The sequence below is a fragment of the Equus caballus genome, chromosome 2 (genome assembly GCF_041296265.1).
Source record: "Equus caballus isolate H_3958 breed thoroughbred chromosome 2, TB-T2T, whole genome shotgun sequence".
Classification (NCBI taxonomy): Eukaryota; Metazoa; Chordata; class Mammalia; order Perissodactyla; family Equidae; genus Equus; species Equus caballus.
This window is the reverse complement of record NC_091685.1, coordinates 86,252,764-86,272,335: the sequence shown is the minus strand read 5'-3', so window position 1 is coordinate 86,272,335 and position 19,572 is coordinate 86,252,764. Positions and strand designations below refer to the sequence as shown.

The window sequence follows — 19,572 nt, the reverse complement described above, 5'->3', positions numbered from 1 at the left end:
AAAGAAAGTATGGGAGGCCACAAGCTACATCTCTGTTATCTTTGATACATTTAAATATTTTTAAAGGTTAATTATTCTTAAAGGTTGAAAAATTATCTAGAACAGTTTTAAGGAAAATTATATAATGATTGATATTGCCATAATATATTACTTATGTACATAGACACAATCTTATGCAACTTTCCAAGAGGCAGTATAATTTTTTTCCTATCACATAACATAGTTGTCTTAGAGTTCATACATAATTCGTAACCTCTCACATATTTATGAGTGCTCCATTCTACATGTTAATTCCCATTCACTTAGTCAATATATATAAAAGATGCTTGAGATTTCAGATAAAAATGAGAATTGAGTTTGCTCTTATATTGTGAATATGTTTGTGTATATATAATATTGTCAAAAGCCTAATGCACATCAGTTATGAGAAATAAAATGAAAATGTTTATAAAATGTATAACTTTATAACATCTGGCATTTTGTTTGTCTTAATTGTACGTAAAACTGTTTTGAATGCAGGAAGAGAGAACCATGCTAGCAAAAGAGCTTTCTTCACTTCGAGACCAAAGGGAACAGCTAAAGGCAGAAGTAGAAAAATACAGAGAATGTGACCCACAAGTTGTAGAAGAAATACGTACGTTTGTATCACTTTGCTAATGAACAAGAGTTTATACTTCTAGTTGCCTGATAATCATTCTCTAGGTATATGAGAAAATGAAGCCATTAAAAGTATTAATGTTGCCTAAATATTTCCATTAAGGAGCCTTAATGTTAAAACATTTAACAGTGACAACTTTGAAATTATAAATGTTTTAAGAGTAAGGAAGGTAGCTGGGGTAGAAGGGTAAAGACATAAAACATAAGCCTAGGAAACTAAGGAGTCAGGAACGAGCTAACTTGTCTCCAAGTACCTTGGCTCTAGAAAGGAATCCCTCTTATCATCTAGGAAAGGATACCAAAAGTGGAGTTTGCAAGTTGCAGAAAATCAGTCTTGTGTTGACTTGCCATTTGAATATACCAATGATGTTTTGCCCTACTTTTATTTATTTTTAAAAAATTTTTTTTTTTTTTAAATTGGCACCTGAGCTAACATCTGTTGCCGATCTTTTTTTCCCTTCTCTCCAAAGCTCCCCAGAACATAGTTTTATCTTCTAGGTGCAGGTCCTTCTGGTTGTGCTATGTAGGACGCCACCTCAGCATGGCCTGATGAGGGTGCCATGTCCATGCCCAGGATCCAAACCGGCGAAACCCTGGGCCACCGAAGTGGAGCGTGCGAATTTAACCACTCAGCCACGGGGCCGGCCCCTGCCCTACTTTTAAATCAGAGTCCCCAAAGCTTCATTCTGAATAATTTTTATATATTTACATAAAGACAGAAATTTGAATATTTGGAGAAATGAAAGAGTGTATTATAAAAAACACTGCATTTAATTGCTTAGGGAAATATGCTTAACTTTCTTCACATTTTTCTGTCTTAGCCTGTCTTTTCCTTTAGAGAACTTTACCAAATGAAACTTTTAGGAAAACTGGATATCATGGTATGTGACTGAAGGGTTTGAGAGAAATTGAAAATATTTGGTACTTGAACATAAGAATAGTTTAATTGCCATTAAGCTATTCTTGATGATATTCTTTGCAATTAAAAATGTTTTAAGCAGTTCAGTTAGTGTAATCTAAAGTTAAACAATTTTAGAGACAGGTCCTGCTTTGCACAACTCCAGGAGGCACCGTTCACGTACGTGTAGCACACAGCCTAGATGGTGGCGTGTGTTGGCCCTGGTTCAGCTGATTACCTAAAGTGATTTTCAAAGAGGTGAGGCAGAAGAGCCCCCTGAGCAAGTCACTTTCTGTAAATTAAGTATCTGGGGAGACATGTTAGCTCTTTTGTACTGCCCAGAGATGCATTTCATTTATCATCATTCTGCAGAAGTGCTTACCAAATCTACTGCTACAAAATTAACCACTTTAATCTGTTTTAAAATTTAAACTATCAAATGATGCTCAGTGAACACAGCACATCCAAGCAGCAAGAGACAAGGTAGGAGTTACTGTTAGGAAGCTAGGCCTGCTCATGACTCATCTTTAAAAGGAAACACAAACTGCTTGTTAAAGAGGACATCACACGTTGTGTGTCTTGTCTAGAGCAGCTTCTCATGAAAGAGAACTTAAAAGCTAGTTTTCCTACCCAGAGTTAATACCTTCAGGTAGTTTATTTTCAGGTTCAGCACAGCTGTGCCTTTAGCACTTCATCATGAAAATTCTTTTTCCACAATGACCAAGTCTGCTCCTTCATTTATTACTCTAACTTGGTTCTGCCTTCCTTCCTGATTTCAGTTTTGTGTAATTCTTGAACTTTTTCTTTGAAGTACCGACTCTTTGCTTACCCATTTCATTCCCTTTTCTGTCTCAGACCCACAACTCTTAACCATACCCAATCAAGTCTTCTGCTTTTGCACTTTGTGGTCCCCATTGTATTGCCACAGCTGTTTCCCTGGACAGATGACCCTGACTGACGTCACCTTTACTTGTGACCTCCCATTTTTACGCTCCTTTTCATGATTTTGATTACTTATATCCACTCAAGAATGACTCCAACTCTCATTTAGGCTTACAGAACTACTCTGACCTGTGCTGATGGTGATCCTAAACCAGAGGATCATGTTGACGTGCAGAAAATCAACAGGGATAGAGAACAGTGCCAGACTGATTCACAAAGAGGAAAAACTTTTATTCGGGCATATAATTTCAGATGTTGCCATTCCTTGTACCTCTGAATCAAACAACAATTTTGGCAAGTGCATCACCTCTTAGAAAGGTAATAAAACTTGAAGGAAGAAGTTTCAGGGTATATAAAGGATGATGGATTTTCTGGAGAATAGCATAGTTGAGGAGGATGTTGCAACTGCAGTTTTATACTGGTTGCCTGAATTCTCTCCGTCTTCACCCTGGAATTTAAAAGTTTGGTCATTTATTTCTCAACTCAAGGAAAACATACCAATGTGAATGCATATTATGCAGGGTATGAAATCTAAGTAAATGAGAAGAAAAAATTTTTTGGTTTACCATGACTTAAGAGACTTTATCATTTTTCTTCAACATCAGACCTAGATTATCTTTTAATATTTATGCAGCCACTTAAGATGGGTCTATATTTGGATCCTATAAAATTTATAATGATGAATCTATTGCAGAAGTATTAATTTTTGACATTATCATATGCATTTCTGATCTTAATAGGGGAGTGAGAGGATAAGAGTCCTTCCTTCCTGGCTTCATGCAATTTTTTTTTTACTGTGTTGAAAAATATTATCAATTTTATAGAATACGTTAATTATAGAAAATTACATGATATTTAATAGACAGTAGATACGTAGGATAATTACATAAACATATTTTAGATGTGACGGTAAGATATCTTTTTCTGTAGACAGCTACCAAACTACAATCATTAGAAAAAAAAGAACTATCAAAGCTTATATACCTGTAAAAAGAATTTTTAGGCTAACTTCACTTCTTACTTTTATAGTGAAATGTCCAGTTCCTCTCCTTTTAAAACCTAGAACAGCTAACAAGTAAAACTTTATTCAAATATGGCACTTCCACTTCTAGACAAGATAGCGTAGTAATGGACTTGATTTATCCTCCCACCTGAAAAACAACAAAAATAAAACATATGAAATAATGATTTTCAAGATACTTGATATCAGACAAAAAGGACAAAGATTCTTACAGAAAGGAAACAGTAAGCATTACAATTGTCCTAGCTTATTTTGTTGAGAGAGTTTCCTGACTGTGACGCAAGGAAGGAAAACTTAGGCAGACCCTGCAGACTCCCTGAGTTGAGGAGATGGAACTGAGAATCAGGGAGACCAACGTGGCTAGAGTTCATAGGACAGCATACTAGAGAGGAGAGAGTTACACAGAAACAGAATCCTCGATGTCTACAGAAGGTTCCCCTCAAGTATTCAGTGCAGGCGTATGAGAAAACTACCCAAAGCTGGGGAAAGAACAGTCTCAGTGAGAAGGGACAGTGCCAGGCTCTCACACAGGACCAGGAATAGTGCCTGTTCTTACCAGTCAGATTGGAAAAATTTATAATTCACAAGGTACTAGGTAGAGTACTCAAGAAGGTCTTGCCTCAATAGAGGGGAGTAATTTGCTCTAGACTGAGCTCGGCTCTCAACTTGCATGACAAACCATAAGAGCAAGTCTTGAAAGCATCAAACTATTGCAAAGTAACTTACATGCCTCCCAAAACAAAGCTCAAGAATATTTATAGGAGTAGAAAAATATCCAGCACCCAAAAAGGTAAAAATTATAATGTCTGGCATACAGTGAAAGATTACCAGGCATGCAAAGAAGTAGAAAAACAGAATCCTTAATGAGAAGAAGAACGCTTCAATCAAAACTGACCCAGACTGACACAGGTAGTAGAATTAGAAGACGATCGCATTAAAAGTTATTATAAATGTATTCTATATGTTCAAAAAGTTCAGTAGAAACATGGAAGATACAAAAAAAAGACCCAAGTCTAACCTCTGGACATGAACACTACAATGTCTGAAATGAAAAATACACTGGGTCGGATTAACAGCTGATTAAACTTTTCAGAAGATAGGATTAGTGTATTTGAAGACATAGCAATAGAAACTATCCAAAGTGAAACTCAGAGAGAGAAAAAAAATTTTTAATGAAAATAGCATTTGTGAGATACAGGACAACTTCAGATGACCTAATATAGGTGTAGAGTCCCAAAACAGGTATATGTCATGGGGGAGAGGGGGTTCCCAGGCCAGAAAAATATCTGAAGAAATAAATACCAGAAGAAATAAAGGCTAAATTTTTTTCAAATTTGATGAAAACTGTAAATCCACAGATTCAAGAAATTTAAATATTTAGGTAGTAAATGTCAGTGATCTCCTTGACACTAAATGTAGAGAACTTTTTTAGACTTTAACCTGTATTCATCCTAAATCCTTTTTCCCCAATGAAGATATTGTTTTTAAAATGTGCTTTTTGATAATGAGGAGTTTCTAGGATTTCTGCTGTCATGTTATTGCAGAACAGATTATATTGGATTAAAGGATTATGAGTTTCACAAATTGATTTTAATAGGATTTAGTTCTTAACAGCATGGCTATAGCACTCTATTACAACAATTAGTCTTGTCTCTAAGTTTGTCATGGTTTATTTTGAAACAATTTTTCTGCTACTAGTAGTTCTAACCCTTATGTTCTTGTAGATGTGGCTATGTCTTTTTTTTTTTTTTTAAGATTGTCACCTGAGGGGCCAGCCCCGTGGCTAAGTAGTTAAATTCATGCACTCTGCTTCAACAGCCCAGGGTTTCGCCAGTTCGGATCCTGGGCACAGACCTAGCACCGCTCATCAAGCCACACTGAGGCGGCATCCCACATAGCACAACCAGGAGGACCTACAGCTAGAATATGCAACTATGTACTGGGGGGCTTTGAGGAGGAGGAGAAGAAGAAGAAGAAAAAAAGATTGGCATCTGAGCTAACATCTGTTGCCAGTCTTCTTTTTTTTCCCCTCCTTTTCCCCAAAGCCCCCCAGTACATACTTGTATATTCTAGTTGTAGGTCCTTCTGGTTGTGCTATATGGGATGCCACCTCAGCATGGCTTGATGAGTGGTGCCATGTCTGCGCCCAGGATCCGAACAGGCAGAACCCTGGGCCGCCAAAGGAGAGCATGCAAACTTACCCAGGAGGCCACAGGACCAGCCCCGACATGGCTATGTCCTATCTCTTACTTATTTCTCAATAATTCTTGCAGGAAATATTTGTATTTCATTATGCCAGTTAAGTTATTGATATCATTAAGCAAGTATTACCAAGATTAGTTGCAAATATCCAAGAAGTGAGAAGTAAAAGCAGTAATTTATAAAAGATAGATTTTAATTTATCTACTCTGACCATTCTTAAGTGAGAACAGATAAAATAAGTTGTAGTAAAAATTGAATTTCCACAAAAATATTTGAAAGGAAATCTAGAAATACTTTTAAGAAATTTTCTTAGAAATAAATGCCAAGATGACAGTGAAAATGATGAAATAAGGACCTCTGAAAATTTACACTTCCATGAAAGCTGGCAAAAATTGTCACAACTTTTCCAGAATTCTAGAAACTAACCAAAGATTGCCAATTCAAGAAAAATGACTGAATCTCAGCAAGAATAGCAAACTTTGTGGTGTTTTTAACTTGCCCTATTCTCACCTACTCTCCAGCTCAGTAGTAACCTTGAAAAATAACAGTCCTGCATTCCTGGCATCAGAGGGGGCAGAATGGAGTGCAGCTCTTTAAGACCCTCAATCCCAAAGAATTGTCATTATTTGACATCTCTGATGGTTCCCTGAAGGCCAAATGCATGCAGAGGGCTGTGCACATTCTCAGGAAAGACCTAAGAAGGTCCTAATCTCTCTCCTCTGGCTGACCTTGACATTCTGTGAAAGCAGGAAGTGAAAGTTAAGGCAGAATTGTAAATTGCCTAGCTGAGTGTTGAAACATGCCCAACACACACACAGCCTCTCAGCAAAGACTTGGAGACTTACTTAGTCCAGGTGCTTAGGGAAATCTCTGTTGAGTCATTAGCTCCCTGGTAAGTGAACTGACTAGAGACTTCAGTGGGCACAGATAACAAAGAATACAGACTTTACAGAATTAATTCAGAGAAATCACTGAACAAATAATAACAACTACAACAAGTTACAACAACAACAAACCTGGGATGGGGAGAAGAATCTGATTTCCAGAGTTGCCACATTTTATTATTTAAAATGTCCAGTTTTCAACAAAAAAATTGCAAGACATGTGAGAAACAAGAAAGTATGGCTCATGTACCAAAATATGCACAATGTTGGACTTGCTAGATAAAGATTTTAATCAACTATTTTAAATATGTTAAAAGAATAAAGACAGACATGTCTAAGGAACTAAAGGAAAGTCTGAGAACAATATCTCACCAAATAGAGAATATCAATAAAGAGAAATTATTAAAAATGAACCCAAAAAAATGCTGGAGTTGAAAATATAATAACTGAAATGCAAAATTCACTAAAGGGATTAACAGCAGATTGGAGCTGGCAAAAGAAAGAATCACTGACTTGAAGATAGTTCAACTGAGATAATCTAGTCTGAGGAGCAGAAAGAAAAAAGAATGAAGAAACATCAGCAATCTCAGAGACCTGTGGTACAGCATCAAGTGTGCCAACATACATAAGGGAAGTCCCAGGAGGAGAGCAGAGAAAGGGCTGAATGAACATTTGAAGGAATAAGAGCTGAAAACTTCCCAAATTTGATGAAAAACATTAATCTACACATCCAAAAAGTTTAACAAACTCCAATTAGGACAACCTCAAAGAGATCTCCATGTAGACTCATCATAATCGAATTATCATAAAATAAACAGAGAATCTTGAACACAACAAGGAGGAAGTGACTCATCATGGATGAGAGATCTTCAGTCAGATTAACAACTTGTTTCTTATTAGAAGCCATAGAACCAAAGGCATTGGGAAGACATTTTCAAAGTGCTGAAAGAAAAAACCATCAACTAAGAATTTTATATCCAGAAACATTTTCCTTCAAAAGTGAAGGACAAAGTAAGATTCCCAAGTAAACCTCAACTGAAAGAGTTTATCGTTAGCAGACCTGCCCTAAAAAAAATATAGGAGGGGCCGGCCTAGTGGTGCAGTGGTTAAGTGTGCATGTTCCGCTTCGGCGGCCTGGGGTTCACTGGTTCGGATCCTGGGTGCGGACATGGGACCTCATGGCACACCATGCTGTGGTAGGCGTCCCACATAGAAAGTAGAGGGAGATGGGCACAGATGTTAGCTCAGGGCCACTCTTCCTCAGGGGGAAAAAAAAGGAGGATTGGCAGATGTTAGCTCAGGGCTAATCTTCCTCAGGAAAAAAAAAAGAAAAAAATATATAGGAGTCCTTCTCACTGAAGTGAAAGGACACTAGACAGTAATTTAATCAACTTGAAGAAATAAAGCACACTGGTAAAGGTTATTACGTAGGTAAATCTAAAGGATAGTATATATGTATTTTTTGTTTGTATCTCCTTATGTTCTCCTATCTGATTTAAAATACAGCAGCATAAAGCAATAATGATAAGCCTATATTATTAGGCACACAATGTATAAAGTGTAATTTGTGAAAACAAGTGAGGAGAGGAATGAAGCTATATAGGAGCAAAATTTTTGTATACAATTGAAATTAAGTTTGTATTAATCCAAACTAGGTTGTTATAAATTAAGATGTTAACACTAATCCCCAGGGCAACCACTAAGAAAATCGCCCAAAAATATTTGGTAAAAGAAGTGAATTAAAGTGATACACTAAAAAATATCCATTGAATACAAAATAAGGCAATTGTGGAGGAATTAACAGAAATTTATATGACGTGTGGAAAACAAATAGCAAATGGCAGATGAAAAGCCTACTTTATCAGTAATTACATTAAATGTAAATGGATTAAGCTGTCCAATTAGAAAGCAGAGCTTGTCAGAATAGATAAAAACACATAGCCCAACTATATGTTGTCTTAATAAAACTGACATTTGACTCACAGACACAAATATGGTGAAAGTAAAGGCTGGAAAAAGATATTCTATGAAAACGATAACTAAAAGCAAGCTAGATTGGCTAAACCAATACCAGAGAAAATAGACTTCAAGACAAAAATTGTTACCAGAGACAAAGAAGTACAGTTGATAATTGTGGTGATAAAGGGGTCAACCATTCAAAAAGATATAACAGTTATAAACATATATACACTTAACAAAAGAGAACAAAAATACATAAAGCAAAAAACCAAACAAATTCAACAAGATAGTTAAAGATTTCAGTACTCCGTTTTGAGTAATGAATAAAACAACGAGATAGAACATAAGGAATTATGAGACTTAAACAATGCGATAAACCAGCTAAACCTAACACGTTTATAGAACGCTCCACCGATCAACAGCAGAATACACGTTTTTCTCAAATGCACGTGAAATATTCTTTAGGACAGACCATATGTTAAGCCTAAACAAGTCTCAATAAATTTAAATGGATTGAAATAACACAAAGTATGTTTTCTGATGACAGTGGAATGTTATGAGAGAGAACTAAAAGAAATTTGAGAAATTCACACATGTTTAAATTAATCAACACGCTTCTAAATAAGGATGACTCAAAGAAAATCACAAGGGGAATTAGAAAATACTGTGAGATACATGAAAACGAAAACATACAAAAGCTTATGGGATGCTCTGAAGCCATTGCTCGGTGGGAAATTTATTAACATTTTAACACCTGTGTTAAAAAAATGGCAAGCTCTTGAATCAATAACCTAGCCTTCCACCTTAAGAAACTAGAAAAAGAAGAGCAGACTAAACTCAAAGCAAGTAGAAGGAAGGAAATATAGAGAGTAGAGCAGAAATAAGAGAAATAGAGAACCGAAAAACAAGTGAAAATCACTAAGACCAAAAGTTGGTTCTTTAAGCGAATCAACAAAGTTGACACACCTTTAGCTGGACTGACCAAGAAAAAAGGAAGATTCAAATTACTAAAATCAAGAGTGAAAGAGGAACATCATCATCAACCTTATAGAAATAAAAAGGAGTATAAAGGAATGCTTTCAGCAGTTGTATGCGAATAAGTTTGATAAGCTAAATGAAATAAATGAGCAAATTCCTAGAAAGATACAAACTACCAATAATGTCTCAAACAGAAATATACTATTGAAATAGACGTGTAAAGTGTAAAGAGATTCAGTTAGAGAGGCCGGCCCAGTGGTGCAGTGGTTAAGTGCGCACATTCCGCGTGGCGGCCTGGGGTTCGCTGGTTCAAATCCCAGGGGTGGACATGGCACCGCTTGCCAGGCCATGCCGTGGTAGGCATCCCACATATAAAGTAGAGGAAGATGGGCATGGATGTTAGCTCAGGGCCAATCTTTCTCAGCGAAAAGAGGAGGACCGGCAGATGTTAGGTCAGGGCTAATCTTCCTCAAAAAAAAAACAAAATTCAGAGATTAAAAAACTACTCACAATGAAAAGCCCAGTCTACACTAGTGAATTCTACCAGGTTAAAGAAGAATTAACTTTTCAAAGAAAAAGAAATTATAAAAAGAAGGAACACTTTCTGACTCATACTTTGAGGTCAGTATTACCTGATACCAAAACCAGACAAAGACATCATAAGAAAACTATAGATAAATATTGCTTGTGAATATAGACGCAAAAATTCTCAACAAAATACTAGCAAGTCAAATCCAGCAGTTATATATAAAGAGTATTCTACATCTTGTCTAAGTGACGTTATTCCCAGAGGTGCAAGGATGGTTGAACATATAAAAATCAATCAATCTAATACAGCATATTTATAGACTAATAATAGGGTGAACCCCACATGATTGTCTCAATAGACAAAGAAAAGATACTTGACAAAATCCAACAGCTTTTCATGATAAAAACAGTCAAGAAACTAGGAATTAAAGTGAACTTCTTCAATCTACTAAAAGGGCATCTACAAAAAATTCACAGCTAACATCATATTGAATGGCAGAAGGCTGTGTCCTTTCCCCGAGGATGTCTACTCTCACCACTTCTATTCAGCAGTGTACTGGAAGTCCAAGCCAGGGCAGTTAGGCAAGAAAGAAAAATAAAAGGCATCCATATTGACAAGGAAAGAGTAAAACTATCTCTATTTGCAGTTGACATGATCTTATTTATATAGGTAGATAGATGGCCCTAAACAATACACACACACACACACAAACAAACAAACAGAGCTAATACGTGAGATCAGCAGGTTGAAGAGCACCAAAATCAATATACAAAAATCACTTGTATTTTATATACTAACAATGAACAATCTGAAAATGAAATTAAGGAAAAAATCCATTTACTGTAGCATTAAAATTAATATAACACTTAAGAATAAAATTAAAGTGTAAGACATACTGAAAACTACAAAACGTTGAATGAAATTAAAGACATGTAAATGGAAAGACATCCTTTGTTCATGGTTTGAAAGATTTAATATTGTTAAGATGGAAATACTCCCCAAATTATTCTACAGATTCCATGTAAAACATCAAAACTCACAAACTGTTTTTTTCGCAGAAATTGGTAAGTTGATCCTAAAATTCATATGAAAAGGCAAGGGACCCAGAATAGCCAAAAGAATCTTGAAAAAGAACAATGAAGTTGGGAGATTCAAATTTCCCAAGTTCAAAACTTACTACAGGGGCCAGCCCCGTGTCGCAGCGGTTAAGTGCGCATATTCCACTTCGGCGTCCCATGGTTCGTCGGTTGGGATCCTGGGGGCGGGCATGGCACCGCTTGGCAAGCCATGCTGTGGCAGGCGTCCCACATATAAAGTGGAGGAAGATGGGCATGGATGTTAGCTCAGGGCCAGTCTTCCTCAGCAAAAAGAGGAGGATTGACAGCAGATGTTAGCTCAGGGCTAATCTTCCTCAAAAAAAACTTACTACAAAGCTACAGTAATCTAGACAGTGTGGTACTAGTATAAGCATAGACATATAGGTTAATGGATTAGAATTGAGAGTCTAGAAGTAAACCCAATTGATTTTCAACGAGGGTGCCAAAACCATTCAGTCAGGAAAGAATAGTGTTTTCAACTAGTGGTGCTAGGCGCAAGTGGTTATCCACATGCAAAAGAATCAGCCTGGACTCCCATCTCACATCATATACAAAAAGTAACTCAAAAAGATGAAACACCTAACTGTTAGAGCTAAAACCATAAAACTAAAAGAAAACAGGTGTATATTCTGTATTCTTGAATTAGGCAACAATTTCTTGGATGTGACAACAAAAGTTCAACAAAAGCTTAGCAACGAAAGAAAAAGTAGATAAATTCAACTTTGTCAAATTAACAACTTTTGTGTGTCAAAGTACATTGTCAAGAAAGTGAAAAGAAAGCCCACAGAATGGGAGAAATGTTTGCAAGTCCTGTATCTAAGTGTCCGATATCCAAACACATATTTTAAAAAAACCTCTTACAACTCAACAATTAAAAAAATAATTTAAACATTGGCAAAGGATTTGAATAGACATCTTTTTAACAAAAATATACAAATGGCCAATAAGCATATGAAAAGATTCTCAACAACATTATCGTTGGGGAAATGTGAATCAAAACCACAATGAGATACCACTTCATACCCATTAGGATAGCTTTGCAATCATGTGATGCATAATGACATTTTTGGTCAATGATGAACTGGTCTCATAAGATTAGTACCATATAACCTAGGTGTGTAGTAGACTATACCATCTAAGTTTGTGTAAGTACACTCTAGTGTTTGCACAACGACAAAATCGCCTAATGACGCATTTCTCAAAACATATACCCATCATTAAGTGACATGTGACTGTAATAAAAAGAGTGGAAAATACTTGTTGGTAAGGATGTGGAGAAATTGGAACTCTTAGATTGCTGGTGGGACTGTCAAAGTGATGCAGCTACTTTGGAAAAGAATTTATCCATTGCCCAAAATGTTATGTATAGAGTTACCATTTGAACCAGCAATTCCACTCCTGGGTATGTATCCAAAAGAATTGAAAATGCATTCACACAAAAATTATTAAGTTATTTATATTAGCAGCAACAACCCAAATGTCCATCAGTTGACGAACGGCTAGACAAAATGTGGTATTTCTATACGATGGAATATTATTTGGCAGTAAAAAAATAACGAGGTATTGATACATGCTGTAATGTGGATGAACCTTGAAAACACTGTGCTAAGTGAAAGAATCCAGACATATATTGTATGATCTCGTTTCTATGAAATGTCCGAATAGGGAGATCCATAGAGACTGGCAGGAATAAGTGGTCTCCAGAGCTGGAGCGTAGCGGACTGTAGAGTAACTTCGTGATGGGTATGGGATTGCCTTTTGGGTGATGAGAATGTTCTGAAATTAGGTAGTGGTGACGGTCGTACAACCTTGTGAATACACTAAAAACCACTAAATTATACACTTTAATATGGTGACTTCTGTGGTATATAAATTATCTTTCAATAAATAAATGCCATCATTATAAATACTATTTATGCCCACTTGATCATGGCATTGCTGTGTGCTGTGTAGAGTAACTTGAAAAACATAAGTACAGATACACTTAATAGCAAGATGTATAATTAAATATAAAGTAAATATTTCCTCCTACAGGGCTACCATAATGACCATTAAAATTTTTTTAAGGTCAGGTTTATTGTAGTCTAATATATGTGTATAAACTTAAATTATTTTACCATTAAACTTAAGTTATTTTATCCTCTTTTGGTATTGCAAATTGAGAAACACATTTTGCTTAAACTTCCATGTTGTCTTTAAAGAAGAAAGTACAATAATAATGGTCATTTAGGAAAAGGAAATTGTTCCACTGACTTTCTATTCATGACTAATATAACTGCACCCATCTAAAATTTCCTTGGAAAGCTGAGCAGGTTCGTGAGATACAGTATGTCATTATATCAACTGTTTCTCACAGCCATTTTATTTGTATAACCTTTGGCTCATATAAAAAAAGTGAGTCTCTAGTTAGATGAAGATGATTATGTGTGTGTGTACGTTTTTTTTTTCCAGGTCAGGCAAATAAAGTAGCCAAAGAAGCTGCTAACAGATGGACTGGTATGTATTATAATAGCTTTAGTAAACTATAGTGAAACTTCTTCCATACTTGCTATCATGTGAAATGCAGAAGCTATTGTACATAGTTTTATTCAAGAAAAGACATTCTGGAAATGTATGTATTAATCAAGTTTTTATATATTAAATCATTTCAGTTGCTTAAGGTTATTTTTAAAAATCTTATTATGAGTCATTTTGTAAAGTATAAGATATTTTTGTAAAACCAATGATTGCTTCCAGTTTTAACTTTTGTGTAACTTTTCCCAGATAAGTCACTTGGGCTAATCACTTAACCTTCATATACATAAATGCAAGATACAACTTTAAGAGTTTCGTGGAATCCTAAAGATTTGTCTTCTTGCCAATAATAATAATAGCTAACATTTGTTGAGGGCTGACTATAAGCCAGGAATCGTAGAGTGTCTGTGGTGCATTCTCATTTTATCTCCACAGCCATCTTGTGAGGTAGATAGGACTATTATCCTTAATTTTAGAGATGAAACTAAGGCCATCAGGAGCCCATGGCCGCCTGCTTTTCTTACTGCAGAATCCAAGCTCTTACCCACTGCATGATACCATCTTCTCTGTATACTTGCTTTCATGTAAATGCTTCATCAGTTTGTTTACCAATGGATACACCCTCAGGTCTAGACCAGACATATTCTAAGAAATGGGAATTAATAAGGCTTTATCTATGTCTTAAAGTTTAAAATAAAGTTAATAAATAATGATTCCTGTGAATTATTTACAAATGTAATTGGTATTGTTAAAACTGGTCCTAAAATTACACTGATGTTTTTCCAGTATTTTGTTATAAAATAATGGTAATTGAAATTTTCCATCCTGGCAAGTCTATAATGCCTTCACATGTATTACTCATCCTTCTGTTTCTGTGGGAGAGTACGAGTAAGATTGCATTGACGCAGAGATGCAGAAAACTTGAAGTGACTGCCTAAAGTCGAAGGTGATTAGTCACTGGAGGAACAGAGATTTGAGCCAGGTTCCCCTGACTCCATGCCAGGCCTCTGCATTTCACAAGAAGTTTAAGAATCGTTTTTCCTTGTCCATTTCAGAATTAAGTAGATTGATAAAATCAGTGTAATTGGCCTTTGGTTCAAATAAAATTACAATCTTATTTATTAAAAAGTTATTTCCTAAGTAATGTGATGCTTTAGTGATAAGATCAGAGGATGGTAAAATCAGCAAACTAACATTAAAGAAAAGAGAATAATAAAATATGTGTCCAATAAAGTATAAATAAATAATAAATACAGTGATATTGTAAGGGTTTGAGAAATACAGAATTTTGGATGAGAAAAAAAGCAAGCGGATTTTTAGGTTAAAAATAAGACGAGTCACAAAGTGATTTTCCTCAATAGTTGTCAGCAAGCAGCTCAGCAAACTTAGGAACAGGCAGCCTGTGTCTGTGGTGCCAAGAACTTGACTTTCAAGGGAATCCAGGTTGTGCTCCTTATTTGCTGTGTGACTTGTTGAACTTCTCTGAACCTGCTTCCTCATCTGTTCCATGTGGGTAATATCTACCTCAGATTTGGGGAGGATTAAAGAAGGCAGTTGGTAAGCCCTCAGCACAACATTAGTCACACAGGTAAACAAATACTCCCCTTTTCCCTTTCTCCTCTTCAAAAATCCTTTCCTGTTTTCCAGTTGATCATAAACTTCCAAAATTATTATATAAAAAAAATTTGAACAACTTTTTCCCCCCTGTATTTTTAGCTGAGAAAGAACCTGAAACTTTAAAAATCATGAAGGAAGATATTTTTAGAACAGCAGAAATAGCTGTTAAGAACCCTGTTCCCATGAGGTTACAGTTTGCTCCTTCCAGCATCAAAGTGTTATGAAAAGATCATGGAGTTAAATTACATCTCAGAAAACCTCCCTGACTTCAAAACAAACAAAAAGAAAACATCAGGAATACTTATAACTAGAAGTTGTTATGTAATTATTAAAGTTTGGTTTCTTTGTACTTAAAAAAGTCCCGAAATGTATCTAGAGTTGAGAATATTCACTGTTCAGTAATTCAGTATTTCAGTTTTGTAGAATGTGAGATTACCTTAGGGTATAAATATGACATCTAAATGTTTCGTGATATTAAATACACTTTAAATGTGACTTAAATTATATCATATAAAACCTTGCTTAATTAAGATAGTGAAGTTTTTATGACTTTGTATAGGAGGCATCTTAATGAGTGAGGGGAGATAAATGTTGTGAGGTCCTAACACGGACTCCTGACTATGATGTTGCCCCTCCTATTCCTATGTATATCTCAGGGATGCCTCCATATAAATTAACAGGAATTCTACCAGTCTTAAGGTTATCTCTTTTACAAAGAAAAAAACTTACTTTTTATCCATTTATAAAAATTTCCATATAATGGGAAAATTATTTGACAGGCAATGAACTATCAAGATTATGGGTAACATTGTCTTGAAGCAGACATCCAGTGGCCCAAGGACATGTTTAAATAGTCTTTTTGAATTGGTCCATTAAGCGTTGTTGTGAAGAGGCTTTTGTTTGTTCTTTTGTTTGTTTTTAATCTTTGAGAGTTTATAATAAAATGGTTTCTTGCCCTCGTGTGAGCCAGAAATTCCTTCCTGCAAAGGCTATAGCCTTACTAAGGCGCCTCGTTTTCCTCTCTTCTGATCCGAGTTTGAAGTCCATTCCTCCAGTCTCCCTACAGTGTTGCATCTGTTCTCGAATTTCCTGCAAATCTTTCTGTACTCTGTGAGCCCATTCTGGAAGACGTACACATAATACTTCATCTCTAACATACATATCACTTTGGAATTGATTAGTAAGAAACTGATTTTTCTCTCTCTATTCTTGTGTCAGCTTGAAGGCACAGGCTCTTTATGTTTTGGAATACGTGTAATGCATGTAATACCTGTCTTAGGTAGCAGTGGGCTCTCTATCCTCTGTAAGTGTTTGGCTGTGATTGACAAGAATGTACGGGTTGTGCAGACACTAGTAAAACTAAACAAATCATTCTGGAGTACCTCATGCTATTAGTATGCTCTCTTAGGTTCTTATGAAAAGTAGAGATTTGTTTTAAATTGTTACAAAAAGTAAAGACACATTATTCTGTTTGGTGTAGTAGTATTCACCTTAGAAATGAACTTCATTCCAAACGTTTAATTATCATTATTTGATACTTGGAATTAGACTTCCGAAAGCAATATTTTTAAATGTGATCAAACTCCATATATTAATTTGCTAAGGATACCGTAACAAAGTACTTCAGGCTGGGTGGCTTAAACAGCAGAAGTTAATTTTCTCACAGTTCTGGAGGCTGGAAGTCCAAAATCAAGGTGTCGGCAGGTTTGGTTTCTTCTTAGGTGTCTCACTCCTTGTCTTGTAGATGGCCACCTCCTCATTGTGTCCTCACTTGGTCTTTCCTGTGCGTGCCCCTGGCGTCTCAGTGTGTCCATGTTTCCTTTTCCTAGGAGGACACCAGCCAGATTGGATTAGGGCCCATCCCATGGGCTCGTTTTAACTTAATCACCTTTTTAAAGACCCACTTTCCAAATACAGTCACATTCTGAGATACTGGGGGGTTGGGACTACAACATACGAAGTTAGGGGAAGTGACACAATTCAGCCCATAACACTCCAAAAAAATCTATTTTAACACTTCCTTATCATTACTAATACAGTACTGAAAATTTTATAGAATACTCTGAACCAGAAAACTTTTTACCATTCTTTTTCTATATTTATAATAAAAATTCATTATAAAGGTGGTATATATTACATTAAAGAAGAGGTGTAAAATTAAAAAAAGAGAGCTGGCCATCATTCCTGCTCCCCACGTGCAGCCACTATGAGCATGTTGCTGTTGCCCCCTGTCCCTCACTGCCTGCGCATAGACACCCTGCCAGGTAATGAGACATTGGGGTTGCTTTTAGTTTTTTCTTTTCTCACACTGGGATAAAGATTTGACCATAAATCTTTGTACACAATTTATTTTATTTCCTTGGGATAAATTCCTTTAAGTAGATCTAACACTTCTTTCATTGGTAAAATTCATTTTAAATTCCCCCTAGAGGACACTGAGGTTACATCTGTTTCCATCTTAGTCTTAAGAGAGGAAAACCCCTTTCCCTCCGCCTCACCCCTCCTCTCTCACGCTGGCCCGGTTGTCTGGAAGCCATTACTCTCTGTGGGGGAGGGGAGAGGGTCCGGAGGGAATGTGTTCCCTTTGGAAACAGGAGCAACTCTAATTCCTGAGGTAACAGAATCCTGGCCTCTGCTGTGGAAATGTGGAAGAGGCACCCGCAGCCTTTCCCCGTCTTTACATTGTTCTTAAGAAAGGTATTCTTCAGTGACAACTAATCTACTAAATTTTTAATATATCTATTTATTTAACATACTCATAAGTATTTTCTCCTGAAATTAATTGCCCTTATTCTTGAAAGTAACAGAAGTGAAAAGAATATCATTATATTTGAAATGTTTTATGGTTTTCAATTCTCAAAAATATGTCTCAATTTTCTTTATAGATAACATATTTGCCATAAAATCTTGGGCCAAAAGAAAATTTGGTTTCGAAGAAAATAAAATTGATAAAAATTTTGGAATTCCAGAAGACTTTGACTACATAGACTGAAATATTCGTTGTTGGTGAAGGATCTGTGTGCTTGTGAATATGTAAATTTTTATATGATCCAACTAAATGTACTGAATTGTCATTTACCTATAACTGTGTTTATCATTTTACTAATTTTAAATAAAGTGTAAAGAGTAGGTGTTTTTCACTCTTTTTGATCCATCAAAAACAGGACGATAGCCATCCACCTACATTAGGTTTACAGATAATTTTTTAGAGATCAAAGCCATCATGACATGATAACATTTTTTAGTTTCAGTCAAATAAATATTAAGAACTAAGGGTACCTTTGAAGGCTCTATTATACACATACACCCACACATAAATGCTTGGAAATGACCTTTAAAACCCTAATGGCTGCTTTACTGTTTTTCAACATTTAGTGGAAAATGTCATTGATTCTCAGTATACTGCATCATATTTGCAAATTTCCCACAGAAAAAATACAGAAAGTTGTTGTTCCTAAAATTTAGAGTTGAGGGGACCGGCCCTGTGGTGGAGTGGTGAAGTTCGCGCACTCCGCTTCAGGGCCCCAAGGGTTTCACCTGTTAGGATCCTGGGTGTGGACGTGGCACCGCTCATTAGGCCATGTTGAAGCAGTGTTTCACATACCACAACTAGAAGGACCCACAACTAAAATATACAACTATGTACTGGGGGGATAGCAGAAAAAAAAGTTAAAATTTAGAGTTGGGTAGTAATCCCTTAGACATAAAAACTACTTTCTTTTGAATTTTTGATGGCTTTCTACTACAAAGAGTAAAGCACATGGCCCTTTGTCTTGATTTATGCACTTTTTATAACATGATGGAGTGGTATTAGTATGGTACACATCACCAACTGGAGTTCAGGGCTTATTTTTCCAACTATCTAAAGAGGAGTAGGTTAAAAATAATGTATGTCCTGTGTATATATGTTTTTCCAGTTCAGCTTAGGCATTTAGAGTATTTGCAGGCACTCCAAGACAAACTTAAAATCAAAACTAATATGTGTAATGCCTTTTACACACATGCCTTAATTTTTTTCCACACTATCCAATTTTGGTATTCTTTTAATTAACTTGAATGATACTCCATATGTCTGAAATGACCCAAATGGCATCCAAACCATTTGTTAGTGAATCTGGCCTTTGTATTGCACGGAGTTGCTCCGGGCCTGCTTAATCACTTCCTGGAGGTAGGCCTAGCAAATTGGTCCATTTTCGTTTGTTCTTGAGGCCAGTTGATGTTGCCTTAGGGCAACGGCTCTACTCACAGAAGAAAGTATTTGATGTGAGAGACAA

At 36.0% G+C, this 19,572-nt stretch overlaps 1 protein-coding gene across 2 annotated transcripts in view; it reads left to right on the top strand.

Annotated features, from left to right (window-relative positions):
* MND1 (meiotic nuclear divisions 1) overlaps positions 1-18,427 on the top strand; it is a 64,948-nt gene extending 46,521 nt beyond the window's left edge. Inside the window, exons 6-8 of one of the 2 annotated variants that reach the window (XM_023636419.2) lie at positions 520-634; positions 13,619-13,663; positions 18,184-18,427. In XM_023636419.2, the coding sequence (XP_023492187.1) occupies positions 520-634; positions 13,619-13,663; positions 18,184-18,290 (267 nt within the window). In that variant the 3' untranslated portion in view covers positions 18,291-18,427. The remainder of the gene's footprint in view (positions 1-519; positions 635-13,618; positions 13,664-18,183) is intronic. The other variant, XM_070257675.1, reaches the window with a different exon arrangement.
* Positions 18,428-19,572: the final 1,145 nt, after the last annotated feature.